Below are 13,114 nucleotides of genomic sequence, written 5' to 3'. Positions count from 1 at the left end.
TGGCCCGGCTCGATCGTTCGTGAGCCCTGCAGGCCGCGTGCTGCCGCCCTGCCCCGGGCTTGAGCCGCTATGGCCAACAACAGCCCCGCCGTTGGCGCTGGGAACTGCCAGGGGCAGCAGGCGGCCCAGCACCAGCCTGGTGCCATCCCACCGGCCCAGCAGCAGCTGCAGAGCGGAGCCCCCAAGCCGGCGGCCTCAGGCAAGCAGGGCAATGTGCTGCCGCTGTGGGGCAACGAGAAGACCATGAACCTGAACCCGATGATCCTCACCAACATCCTCTCGTCGCCCTACTTCAAGGTGCAGCTCTATGAGCTCAAGACTTACCACGAAGTGGTGGACGAGATCTACTTCAAGGTGAGCCTGCGGGCCGCGCCCCGGGCTTCCCGGGGCTGCGCTGGCGCTTGGCCTGAGCCTCCTCGTGGTGGGGGTTTTTGAAGGGGGAAGACTTTGGTTGCTTCTGGTTATCTTTTGCCGCGTTGTCCCTTATCGTGCTGTAAGCGATGGGAGCAAATGTATTTTTTAGTGCTTGATTGGGGTATTTAACGGTGCTGTTTTCCTTACAACACAAACGTGTTCCGCTTCGGATTTGAAATAGCGGAGTTCCAGATTATTAATTGGGCAGCGTGAGCCTTGGCAGTGGGGATGAAATGGCCGTCTGAGGACCGCGCTTTCATTTGAAGGGAGAGGGGACCCGATCTGCATGTCACTTCACAGACGGGCACTGCGCGCAGCCCAGGAGCTGCCGGCGCCCTGTAACTGCGCAGAAGTGATTTCAGCAGGAGTTTGCATGTGGCCTTCTTCCTCAGTTAGAGGTCAGGATCCCCCCCTCGCACCCAGTCAAAAACCTGTTCAGTTTAGTGCTGCTTTTGATATTAAGTAGGCAGTGCTGGGGATATAACTGAACTGTATCCGTGCACCCATGTCTTGGTTCTTGTTTGTTAGCAGGACTGAATCAGTTTTGCAACAAGGCTTCCATCAAGCCAGTCTCTCAGGTGGAGGTATGCATAATTAATACTCATCAACACAGCAACATTCTTTTTTTCTGATAATGAGAGCAAAACTTAGATAATTCAGAGCTGATGTCTTCAGTCAGCTGTGCTTTGGTGATGATTGAGGTGTTTTTGTCGGGTGAATTGATTCTGCTTGATGTTACTGTGCCAGAGGGTTTAAGTATACTTGGAAATAAAAGGTAGCCTTTTTGTCTTATTTAAGCAGGGCAAGTCTAGTTACTTTGGGCACTGTCATTAAAAATAACTTCTCAGAAGTGTTTTGAGATTTTTTTGCATTGTTCGCACCTACTTATGAAGACAGTGCTACTGTTTTTCATCTCAGTGGTAGCACTTCTCTCCTTGCCTCCGTCATTTGGAGTGGACTACTCAGTTCTCCTAATACTTAAAGTAACATCGATTGTTGACAAAGCTTCTCTTCAGTTAATTTACCATATGCTGCATATTAGATAAATCGTTATTACTGTCAGAATTGAAAGCAGCAAAGTTTATTTTTGCAGTTGATGGCCAGTGCTGAATTTTTTTTAGAAGAAACCTATTTCGAGAAAATCTGAGAGCTTCCAGTCGTTTACAGGGACAGTTTCAGGGTAAAAATATTTTATGTGATTTGTCTTCTTAGTAGTGATAGAACTTAACTGCAGTAGGTCATATAGTTCATTTGCTTGTCTCAGTGTTTCATTCCTTAAGTGTCTTAAATTGGGCAACAAATTTGATAAACCATTAAATATGTGCTTATTAATCCAATGTAAATAAAGGTTGTTTACTCAAATTGACAGTTTATTCTGTGTGCTAAATAAAGAGAAAGCTCAGCTGCTTACTTAATAGGTGTGAGGGAGAAGATAACCTGATGGTTAAGGTACTTCACTGGTGTTCAGATGATTTGAGTTCTGTTCATATTTCAAGATTTTTGAACAATTGCAGACTTTCCCTCCTTCCCCTTCCCCCCTTCTCCTTGAATGAGCACCATGCCCACTGTAGCAGCTGTATTTTCAGGTGTATTTGTTTGGGAACCAATATAAGTGCCTCATTTAAAAAAACTGAGAATGATGGGTGCTGGCTTATTGGGAGAGATGATCTTAAGTTATGCAGGCAGCTGATGATAGGGACCATCTTTGAAGGTATGGATTCTGTCCAGGTGTTTGAATATATTCACTTGTAGTTCTGGTCTTGTTTCAGTTCTCTTATCTGCAAAGTAGATGACTTTTGTCTTTATCCCCGATGTTAGCACCATGTGCATGCCTTTAACTTCATTTAATCTGTATCTTCCAACAAATTAAGCATATACAGCAGTCTTTGTAGCATCAAAACTTTAAGTACTCTTTTGTGACATTATTGTAAGGCCGCCTGTCTTTTTGTTTGTTTTCTTTTTTAACCATATTTATTTTGATTGTGGCTAATAAGTAAAAAAATGAAAGCTGCCATTGTGATAGTGTTGTACGTGATCCTTTGACTAAAAAAAACTTTCTATTTCCTGTGAGAGGCAAATGTGTAAAAAATCAGAAGGATATGCAGTATTGCTTACAAAGTATTTCTGAACTTCTTGTATGATGCAAATAATACAGGAAGTCAAGTGGATTTTGATTTCTGCAATACTGGCATCTCACAAGAAAAAAAAAACCCAGACAGTTCAGCAGCTCCAGCCGTTGGCATATCTCTGGTTTCAGGTGATCGTGCACTTAGTTTTGTTTCAAGTATTGTTAAAGCGTTTTGAATGTAAACTACACGCCACAAAATCTTATCCGAAATCCATTGTAACACTACTGTATCGTTTTTACTTGCTTTTTAAAGTTGATGTGTTGACAAAACATACTTGCTTATTGAGTCAAATGTAACTTCTCTGCATTTCACAATTTCAAATATAGCTTGAACGCTTTCATAGTTCTTAAATCCCTTGTGATTTATTGTCAAATTTGTGGGATAGTGTTGGGTAACTGTGTTTGTGCACTCGCCTCTAAATGCATTTTAAAAGACTGGAATTGGGGAAAATTTATTCAATTAGTACTTAGAAACCATTTTATCCAAGAACATCACTGCAGTGTACAGAAAAAGACCCTGTCTTTTTCCACTACACTTGATGGACATTTTTCTTTTGCCCTAATTGTAGGTGATACTTAAATCTCTAGCTAAATTCATGGAATATGACTGTGAGACTGTAGATTTTGACTCCTTTACGTGTCATCAGCAGGTGTTACTAAACTTGGTTAGGAGATACTTTAAATGAAGGTAATCGTTTGGTCTCCATAGAAAATGGTAATGATGCGATTTAGTCATAAAGTACTTGAAAGTACGTGGAGTGTAGAGTAAACATGGATGCTTGCTTTGGGGGTGGTTTTTTTTTGTTTATAAACTTAATTTGTCTAGCTATAATTTCTTAATATAATTGAAAAACCCAAATGTTTTGCTTTAATGACAAAGCAGTCTTGATCTTCAATTTTGCATAAGACAAGCTGTTTATGATTGATTAGGATATCCGTTGTTTACATTAGATTTGTATAAAACATTATGGAGATTGAAACTGTAATTTTATTTTTTCCCACCAACTCTTTCAGGTTACGCATGTTGAACCATGGGAAAAGGGGAGCCGAAAAACAGCAGGCCAGACAGGGATGTGTGGAGGGGTAAGTAGAAGTACGTGCCTTCTTACATTTTTCTGTCTGATAAATTTCTTAGCATAGGCCAAAACTTGTTTGTATGTTGGCTCAGTCCATAGATGTAACAATGTTTATTACAAAGAATTGATGTGTTCCCCATGCTTCCAGAGCTGTGGGTACAAGAAGTGTTAGTTTTTCCACATAGCTCTGTTTGCAGATATAGATTTCATCCTATGTTAGTTACAGAGTCATAGAATTCTGGCTTGGAAAGGACCTTAAGGTCATCTACGAACCCCCCTGCAATGGGCAGGGATACTTTCTGCTAGACCAGGTTGCTGAAATCCCCCTCCAGCCTGGCCTTGAACGCTGCCAGGGATGGAACATCCACCACTTCCTTGGGCAACCTGTTCCAGTGCCTCACCACCCTCACAGGGAAGAACTTCTTCCTTATATCTGACCTCATCTATAGTTCTCATATTCTTTTGTAGAGATGGGGCAATGTCTTTGACTTTTGGCGTTTTCACCTAACTTTTTTCTTCCGAAAGGTGCGCGGTGTTGGAACCGGAGGAATTGTGTCTACTGCCTTTTGTCTGCTCTACAAATTATTTACACTGAAACTCACCCGTAAGCAAGTGATGGGCCTTATAACTCATACAGACTCCCCATATATTAGGGCTCTTGGATTTATGTATATTAGGTAAGTATCAATATAATCAACTAATGATTAATTTAATATACAGAAAGCTGTATTAAGTTTCTGCATTCTTTTTGTACTTAAAGGTACACACAGCCGCCTACAGATCTATGGGACTGGTTTGAATCTTTTCTTGATGATGAAGAGGTATGTCGGCGAGGGTAATAATTCATTTTCTTTTGTTTCTTCTCATGTAACTGCTATAGATTTAAACATTCCTTGATAAGGTTTTCTGTAGTTTGAATGTTGCAATGTTATGTTCTTGTTATTTAATTCGTTAGTGCAAGAAGCAGGCCTGAGCTGGGACCTGGGTCATTAAGCTTAGGTTTCAAAGATTTAACAGAATTGTCTATTGCTTAGGATGTTTCTGTGTCAAATACTACAAAGCCACATGAAAGAGGTTTATTAAACCAGACTACAGACAGCAGGCTCTGTGAGTGTAGCTTCCATGCAGTTTTTAGAAAAAGGATTTTTAAGCAAGGTATAGTAATACCTCAGAGTGCCAAATTTGTGTTTTGCATTAATGGCTGGAACAGGGGGAATTGCTGCTTAACATAGAAGAGTGGGAAGTACATAGTGGAAACGAAGACTGACCTTGAAAAATCCACTAAAATCTCTACGGTGGTTGTTCATGCCCAGGATTTTTTCAGAGCAGAAACAACCAGCCTAATTACTGTGTAAGGTGGCATTGTTTCTAGTAACCTTAATGTCATTGTTAATGGGGCAAAAACCAGAAAGAAACAGTGAAGAGACAATATTATTATGTGGTCAGATAGGAGTATACTGTTTGTACAATAGTTCTGATGTGTACTGTCTGGAGAAGCTGAGTAGGAGCTGCTGGCTGAGGTTGCTCAGTCCATGAAGTTCAGTATACTCTTGCAATTTGTATGTATTCAGCAGGTTTTACATTGCATCCTAGATTTAAGAATGGCACAGGAAGGATCACTTGCCCTCTTCAGTGTGACAGTAGGCATCTACTTCAAGAAATTTCAAATGTTGCAAATGATGTCCGAATGCTTTTATTCAAAATAGTGTTAATTATATCTGTATCTGACTGCCATGCAGTGTATTTATTTTAAACAGCTTCTTTCATGCTAAGTATCAAAAACACTGCCAAAGGAAACAGCTGTTATTTCAGGTAAACTTATGTTATTGTATGTTTGTAACAAAAATCCAAGCGAATTGAAATCTTGATTGCATCACTGTGATATCCTCCTTCTCCCCCAGGTGGTGCTAGTTAACATGAGCTCTTCTCTGCAGTGTGGTAATTTATGAGGAGGATTGGGCTGGCTTCATTTTCAGGGTCCCACAAACAGCTTGGTACCCAGGACAAAAAATTGATCACAAGTGTGATTCATTTTGCAGGTCTTAACTGGTTCGTTATTCACAGCACTTCTTGTAGTTTATGCATTTCAGTTCTTGCAGATACTGCTGATCAGTGTATATTTATTGTTTTTTAAAACCACCCAGTATATTTTTGGAATCAGTGTTTCTTTCCTAGCTGCTTTCAGTAGCTTTGTGGTATGTAGGGAAAAAGTGCTTGGGCTGCTTTTCTTAAGTTTGTTACCAATCCTGATCAAGCTCTTTAGGATAAATCAAATATATTTATATATATGGAATTACTTAAACCTACAGGACTTTTTTCCCCCCTCCAGTTCTTAAAATATGTGGAAGCAGTTCATCTTTTGTCATGCTGCTGTGAAAATCTTCCCAGGATACAAAGTTACTTTTTCAAAATGCTTCTTATGTTTATTTTGCTTAACTGTGCATACTCTCCAGGTGCTACGTTTAACTCCTTTTTTTCTTCTTTAGATCTCTGCAGCGATTATATTTGGAAAAACTGTATATCTGAACACTTAAATGTGTGTGAGTGCAAGCAGTTTTACATTTAGATTTTCTCTTCCTGTTTAGATAACAAATCTCACTTTCCTTGTGTGCTTGCACTATAGGTTTGGGACTGACAATAGCTGACTAACATGTCCTGAGCTGTGAGAGGGCATAGCAAGAAGGCCTTCATGCGGTAATGACCCTTTTCAGAGACAATGGTCATCATGGATTATGAGTTTCCAATTATTTGTTCATTTATTTATTTTTTTACGTTTCTAAATTAGAAACCTCACTGCTTCATGGCAGTTGGTTTGCTATTGCTTCCAATTCTGTTAGGATGCCATTTTGTACTAGAGGCTTTTCTGTGATCATTTTTAGATAGGCAATGATGTAGTTCCTAAATGATTTAGGCCACAGGGTTGGGTATGATGGTACGCAGTTGTACATCCACAAAATGGAGTATTAAATGTAGTTTGAGAGGACTTCTCATCTTTGTGGCATTGAGATAAAATACAAGATCATACTGTATAGCCAGACTCTGTAAGGGGATTTCGTGTTAATCTCTTCCTCAGCAGTTCCGTACCATCCAGATGGCTGCAGGATTAGTATGTGCCTGCATGCATATATATAAGGCCCATTCCCTTTCTGTAACATAGTGCCAAATTCGAAAGGTGCAGACTTTGAATTTTTCTGAGGAGATGTATTAGAATATGAGACAAGTAACTTTTCATAATCATGAGGCTTCAAGAGGGCAGTAGTGTAGCAGCATTTTTTTTTTTTTTTGGGGAAATTGGTACAGAGTATTTTTGACCATCAGGATATCTTTTTGCTTGTATTTTGTAGGACCTGGATGTGAAGGCAGGTGGGGGTTGTGTCATGACCATCGGGGAGATGCTTCGTTCCTTCCTCACTAAGCTTGAATGGTTTTCCACGTTGTTTCCAAGAATTCCTGTGCCAGTCCAGAAAGCCATTGACCAGCAAATTAAAAGCAGACCTAGAAAAATCAAGAAAGAGTGCAAGGAGGGAATGGAAGAAATAGACCGGCATGTGGAACGTAGACGTTCAAGGTCATTTATGTGTTAAAAGAATGTCAGAAGTTTCATACTGAACCTTGTGGTTACCAGAAACATGTTGTCTTTTCAGTGGGATAGGCTTTAAGGCAAAAGACAAACAGTTATGGATGCTAATGGATTAAAATAATCAGACAATATTTGGTATTTAAGATTAAATAAAGACTATTTACATAACATATAAATAGGAAACTAAAGAGGGTCCCTTAACTTCAGAAGGTGGTGTTTCATATTGAATATCTCTTGTTTTAAAAGGTCTCCAAGACGATCCATCAGTCCCAGGAGGTCTCCCAGAAGATCCAGAAGCAGAAGTCATCATCGGGAAGGTCACGGATCATCTAGTTTTGACAGAGAACTAGAAAGAGAAAGAGAACGGCAGAGATTAGAACGTGAAGCTAAAGAGAGAGAAAAAGAAAGGCGGAGATCTCGAAGCACTGATCGCACACTGGAACGAAGGCGAAGCAGAAGCAGGGACAGATACAGAAGCCGTAGTCGAAGTCGTGACAGAAAAGGAGATAGAAGAGACAGGGACAGGGAGCGAGAGAAAGAGAATGAACGGAGCAGGAAAAAGGAGAGAGATTATGATAAGGAAAGAGGTAGCGAGAAGGAAAAAGATCGCTCTAGAGAAAGGTCAAAAGAAAGGAAAAGTAAGGGTGATACAGAAGAGAGAAGACACAAAGATGACAAGGATGACAAGAAACACCGGGATGACAAGAGGGATTCCAAAAAAGAGAGGAAACATAGTAGAAGTCGAAGCAGGGAAAGAAAGCATAGGAGTAGGAGCCGAAGTAAGAACACAGGTAAGCGCAGCAGAAGCAGGAGCAAAGAGAAATCAAGTAAACATAAAAATGAAAGTAAAGAGAAGTCAAATAAACGAAGTAGAAGCAGAAGCAGAGGAAGAACAGATAGTTTTGACAAGTCCAGAAAACGAGACCAGAGTCCCAGCAAAGAAAAATCTAGAAAGCGTAGCAGAAGCAAAGAACGTTCCCACAAACATGATCACAGTGACAGCAAGGACCATTCGGAAAAACATGACCGTCGAAGGAGCCAAAGTACGGAACGAGAGAGCCAAGAAAAACAACAGAAAAACAAAGATGAGACTGTGTGAACTCTTTCAGAAGTGGATCACATTGAATCCTATAAATGTTTGATTAAATCCTGCTCATTTTTTCTTAAAGTTGAGATTGTGCAGTAGTTGATGAGCACTCTTCTCCAACCTCCCTCTAGGCTGCAGATTGTCATTTCCTATTTTGGGTAGGGAAGTGCCTTTGTAAACCCATTCAATGCATTGACGGTTTCAAACCATTTGTTTAGTTTAATTCGTAATGCAGAGATTGTCCTTGAATTTTTATTGTTCAGATGTTTCTGAAATGTACAGTCTGTACATATGTCCTGAAAATGTTTTAATTCCTTTGGCATGGTTGCCATGTTGGTTAAATTTGTATGAGGCAATAAACTGCCACTAATTCTACTTTGATTTTGTAGATGTGGAATTATGGGTTGTATCCTGAAGTTAGTGTGGCTGTGCTTTACACAATACAGCTTTTAGGGATGGATCTTGAATGTGTATTATAGCTGAGATATTTATGTGCGTACAATGTACATTGAGGGCTGCAGATCTAAAACTACCATGGATGTCCACTGTACCTGCTGTTTTTTTTTTTTTTCCCCAAAGCTTTTAAAATGTATTATGTTGATTGCCACTGGTATTAAATTGAGAGTGGACTTTCAAGGAGATAGTGGTTTTGATGCAAGGATCTGGACTATGTTGGGGCTTGTTTAGAAATTCTTTAGAAAGGCTACCTCAAGCAGACACTGTAAAGGTTGGCAGATGAGTACCGTAGCCATCTATGCATTTTATTTGTTTAAAAAAAAAAATCCATGTAAGCTTCCATATTACTTTTTTTTTTTTAACACACTTATCCATTTGTGGTCTTTTGATGTTTTTCATTGGCAGCTGCACTTTGTCATTTATGATAATGCTGGGCTAATAAAGGCACTGAAGGTTGGAAGAGGGAAGTAGGAAGAAGAAAATTATTACAAAGGATTTTAGTTTCAAGCTTCCAAAGCATTTTTGTAAGTGTAAACATTAAGAATGACCTGATAGTGTCCTTTTTTAAGTCATATTTTCTACAAATAGTAAGGGTTGCAGTTTGTGTTGAACATTTCATCTGGCAGATATATTTTTTTTTTAACAGATTGTTAGAAGCAAAAACCAAAATGCATTATAGAAAAAAAAGTCATATCATTAAAGTCCAAGTCTATTTGATAGGTTATTCTGATGACTTGTATACTGAGTGAGGAGAACCATCTGGAATAAACTCTCAATTAATTCGTTTGTATTGGGTGTCAGCTTTTCCCTGCATGTTCATTGCCAGCTGAAGAGTGTTTGGGTTCATCCACATTTCATTTTCAGTCTATGTGACAGTACACAAAATCTCTTATTCATACGAAGTACTTTGTGGGAAGATGTAGCAAAGAAAGAAATGCAGCAGTCCAAAGATAGGAAGAACAGTAAGTGTGAGACATTCACGATCATGAAGTGACCTGAAGGTAGACATAAATTGATATTTGTGCCTTTTTCACTTCTTTGTGATGCAGATCATTTAGGCGTGATATTTAAATATTAGGATTTTTTTTTTAAAACCTCCAGGAGAAAACAGGGCTTAAATTTCTAACTACATTTCATTCCATAGTATTCAAAAAAGCAGAAATAGCAAACTCAATTTTGTCTTCCTCCTGCTCTGTTTTCTGAGTTAGTCTTTTGTCACTGTCATCCTTAGCATTCAGTATTTTAATACTGATGTTCGGTTATCATCTGTTTATATTTTTGATACCTTGAAAGAAAGCTTACACTTTAAGAAGTTCATTTCATTGCAGTGTGAAACTAAAATAGTGAGCTGTCATTTATCATGGGAGGAGAAAAACTGTATTGGCCATTTAAGAAATGCCCTGGCTAGGTGACGAGAGCTGTCCCTGAAGACTGCCAGGGCAGTGCGTGGTTTCTGTCAAAATGACAACTGTAATTTACCTCTTTTGCCACTAGAGGCTTCTTTCGGCCTTGTTAATTTTGCCCTTCAGTTAAGAAGTTTCTGAAACCAGTATGCCCTTGGGCAGAGGCTGCAGCGCCAGTGTTCTGTCAAGGGAAGATGGACTGTTGATTAGAGTTCTTTCTTCAGCGCTCCTCCCCCTCTGCCATGGTTGAGAACTACAGTGAAAGAACAGTTTATTTTCAGGCAAAATCCAGTTATTTAAGAAACAATCTTTGACCTGAAAGTGGAGAGTGCCCTCTTACTGCAATTAATATAGTGAACATTTTGATACAACTTGTGCAAAGACTGATCTTCAACTGATGCATTTACAAGTGCACAAGAAACTGAAAAAAACCCAATTCTAAAAAGAAAGGAAAATTAATTGTAATCACAGTGTGTTTATTGAAGTTAAAAGTTTGTGGAATAAAGGAAAATAGGGAATATAGAAAAATAGTCAGTTTGAACAGTTGCTGTGTCTTGTTCCAGGAAACAAGCAGTTTACCTGGCTTTAGAGAGGATACTACTTAAATTGAGCTGAAAAGTGAGTATGATTTTTACAAAACAAAATATATGCTACCTTCAGGTTGAAAGAAAAAGATCTGCTTAAGGAGCCGCAAAACCAGAGGCACCAGGCAGTTTTTCAACAGGACCTGGCACAGTCTGTGCTCACAAGTAGTAGGTTTGGATGACAATTGGAATGCCATCTTGAATGGCAGTTGGCATCCAGAAGCCTTTATGTAAAAACCCTTTATATATTGGTATGAAACTCACTGGCTGTCTCTGAATAGAGAGAAAATACAGTGCCCTTGAAATCACTACTGAAAATTACCGTTATTTAACTGAGGTTGCACTGAGAGGTCTCTGTTTTGTCTTTATATCAAATAAACTACTGCACGTTTGTAGAAACCAATGTACAAAGCAATAGATACAAAGAAGTGGAAATTTATACAAAGCAGTCTGAAAATATACTGAACCATAGGCATTTCTGTATCATTACAACTTACACTAATTCAGTTTGGAAGGGACTAAGGGAAGTAATTTTATCCAATCCCCCTGCTCAGAGCAGATATAAGTAGATATACAACATGAAACATCAAACAATGCAATTAAATTATTTTCTATTATGCTATGCTGCAGGCCATTCAGAAAGAGCTCTTGTGTACTGCTCTTGTGTACTGCAGTAACAAAAATAACTACAGAGGGTGTATTCCTTAACCACAAGTAATTTATGCTCAATATTCAGGATTTTCAGAGTAGAAATAGCATATTCATAAAGCAAGGCTGCAAAAACCTCACTAGAAGAGAAAAAAGATAAAATGGTGTATCCCACCTACATTAAGAAAACAAAAAATATTTGGGACAAAAAAATATGCATCTTCAGACAAACATTTATAGCAAGGCAGCAAATCAGATTTCAGAGACTGTTATTATACAGTTATACAACTGAGCATTATGTCTGCTGTCATAGTCCCAAGCATTTTCTTACGCAGCTATAGTCAGACACCCTCTTTTTTGGAAAAAATGGTAACATACACTATTTGACTATGCCTACAGAACATTTTTCGTGTGTCTTGTGATCTTGGAGCAAGCTATTGCACTATGGGTTGGTCTTTATTTCTTTTAAAATACTGTCTTTAGTAACAATTGATTAAAAAATTCTGTGCACGAAATCCTTATGCAAGTGTAAGGGAGTTGCTCGCCTAACAGTCAAGTAGAGAAGATATAGCACATGATTTATATCAGAAATAAATTTTACAACATTAATACCTGTTCTAGCTAAGATAGCAATAGAGGGGTTTTATACTTACCAGGATAAACACTGTTTCTTTTTGGTTTTCAATTTTTATTGTAATAACTTCTTTTGTAAGCAGCAAATTCCACTAGAAAAATAATGGCTACTTCTAAAAATTATCAAATTATTTTAAAAACAGAATTTCAACAGAATATTTTTTCAATTACATTTCAGTGATGAAAAAAAAGCACTTCTGTTGATGTATTTTTGTTTCATTCACAAAAATACTGTTATCAGGGAAGCTGTGAATGCTCCATCCCTGGCGGTGTTCAAGGCCAGGCTGGACAGAGCCTTGGGTAACATGGTTTAGTGTGAGGTGTCCCTGCCCATGGCAGGGGGGTTGGAACTTGATGATCTTAAGGTCCTTTCCAACCCTAACCATTCTGATTCTATGATTCTATAAGTGTCCATATACTGCAACAACATGACTGCAACGATTAAGCATTTCAGACTCTTGATGGTGCAGTGTATGCAGGAATGTGTGCTATCAACAGAGAACGACTGAATTCTGAGAGCATTTCTTGCAGTCTTGCATTCCTTGTATTTTGAACTACTCAGTATTCACACTGAAAGCAACAGGAGCTGTAGGCACAAAATATGAAACTGAAGAAAGTATAAAACATTGTAGAACATTGAAAATATTTGCACTTAGGGGATCATGCTTCTGGTATGTGTTTTGTTTGGATGCGCTTTTTGAGGTGGGGTGAGCTGAGATTTGGTACAGGTATGCAGATTGTATTACTTCTTCATTTTTCTCCCTGAATCTGCCTATTTATCCAGTTTCGAGCTGTTCATAGACTTTGAAAGGCCTTGGGTCCTAACAAATTATTTTTCAGTCACTTGTAAACAGTGCAAAAGTGCAATAGTAATGAAATACGAATGTAGAAGCCAGTGTCAGATAGTCTCTACCCTAACTTTTACTCTACTTTTGCAAAGAGCATAATACAATTCTTGAAAACAGTTTTAAAGTGAGTGGCACTCACCATTCCTAGGCAGTTGAAAAGCAGCCCAGTAAATATTAATGATTTACTTTGCGCAGCACATTTTGCCAGAACTTTGTTCCAGCCTTCACATGGAGACGAGCTCACGCAGATCCCTGCT

The 13,114-nt window shown here is 38.9% G+C and overlaps 1 protein-coding gene across 1 annotated transcript; it reads left to right on the top strand.

Moving 5' to 3' along the window:
- Position 1: 1 nt before the first annotated feature.
- PRPF38B (pre-mRNA processing factor 38B) lies at positions 2 to 9,531 on the top strand. The gene is made up of 6 exons (XM_061465169.1): positions 2 to 354; positions 3,557 to 3,625; positions 4,144 to 4,295; positions 4,379 to 4,439; positions 6,963 to 7,186; positions 7,445 to 9,531. The coding sequence occupies exons 1-6, from the start codon at positions 70 to 72 to the stop codon at positions 8,295 to 8,297; spliced, it is 1,644 nt and encodes a 547-aa protein (XP_061321153.1). The 5' UTR covers positions 2 to 69; the 3' UTR covers positions 8,298 to 9,531.
- The last annotated feature ends 3,583 nt before the right edge of the window (positions 9,532 to 13,114 follow it).

This window comes from Pezoporus flaviventris, unplaced genomic scaffold, assembly GCF_033815535.1.
Source record: "Pezoporus flaviventris isolate CSIRO_AGI_PZ_B2104156 unplaced genomic scaffold, CSIRO_AGI_Pfla_v1 ptg000040l, whole genome shotgun sequence".
NCBI classification, from domain to species: domain Eukaryota; kingdom Metazoa; phylum Chordata; class Aves; order Psittaciformes; family Psittacidae; genus Pezoporus; species Pezoporus flaviventris.
The sequence above is the reverse complement of the archived record's forward strand: the minus strand, read 5'-3'. Positions and strand labels throughout refer to the sequence as shown.

Coding starts and splice junctions, on each gene's coding strand:
- PRPF38B (XM_061465169.1), top strand. CDS start 70: ATGGCCAACAACAGCCCCGCCGTTGGCGCTGGGAACTGCCAGGGGCAG. Junction 3,626..4,143: donor AGACAGGGATGTGTGGAGGG/GTAAGTAGAAGT, acceptor TTCTTCCGAAAG/GTGCGCGGTGTTGGAACCGG. Junction 7,187..7,444: donor GTGGAACGTAGACGTTCAAG/GTCATTTATGTG, acceptor TTGTTTTAAAAG/GTCTCCAAGACGATCCATCA.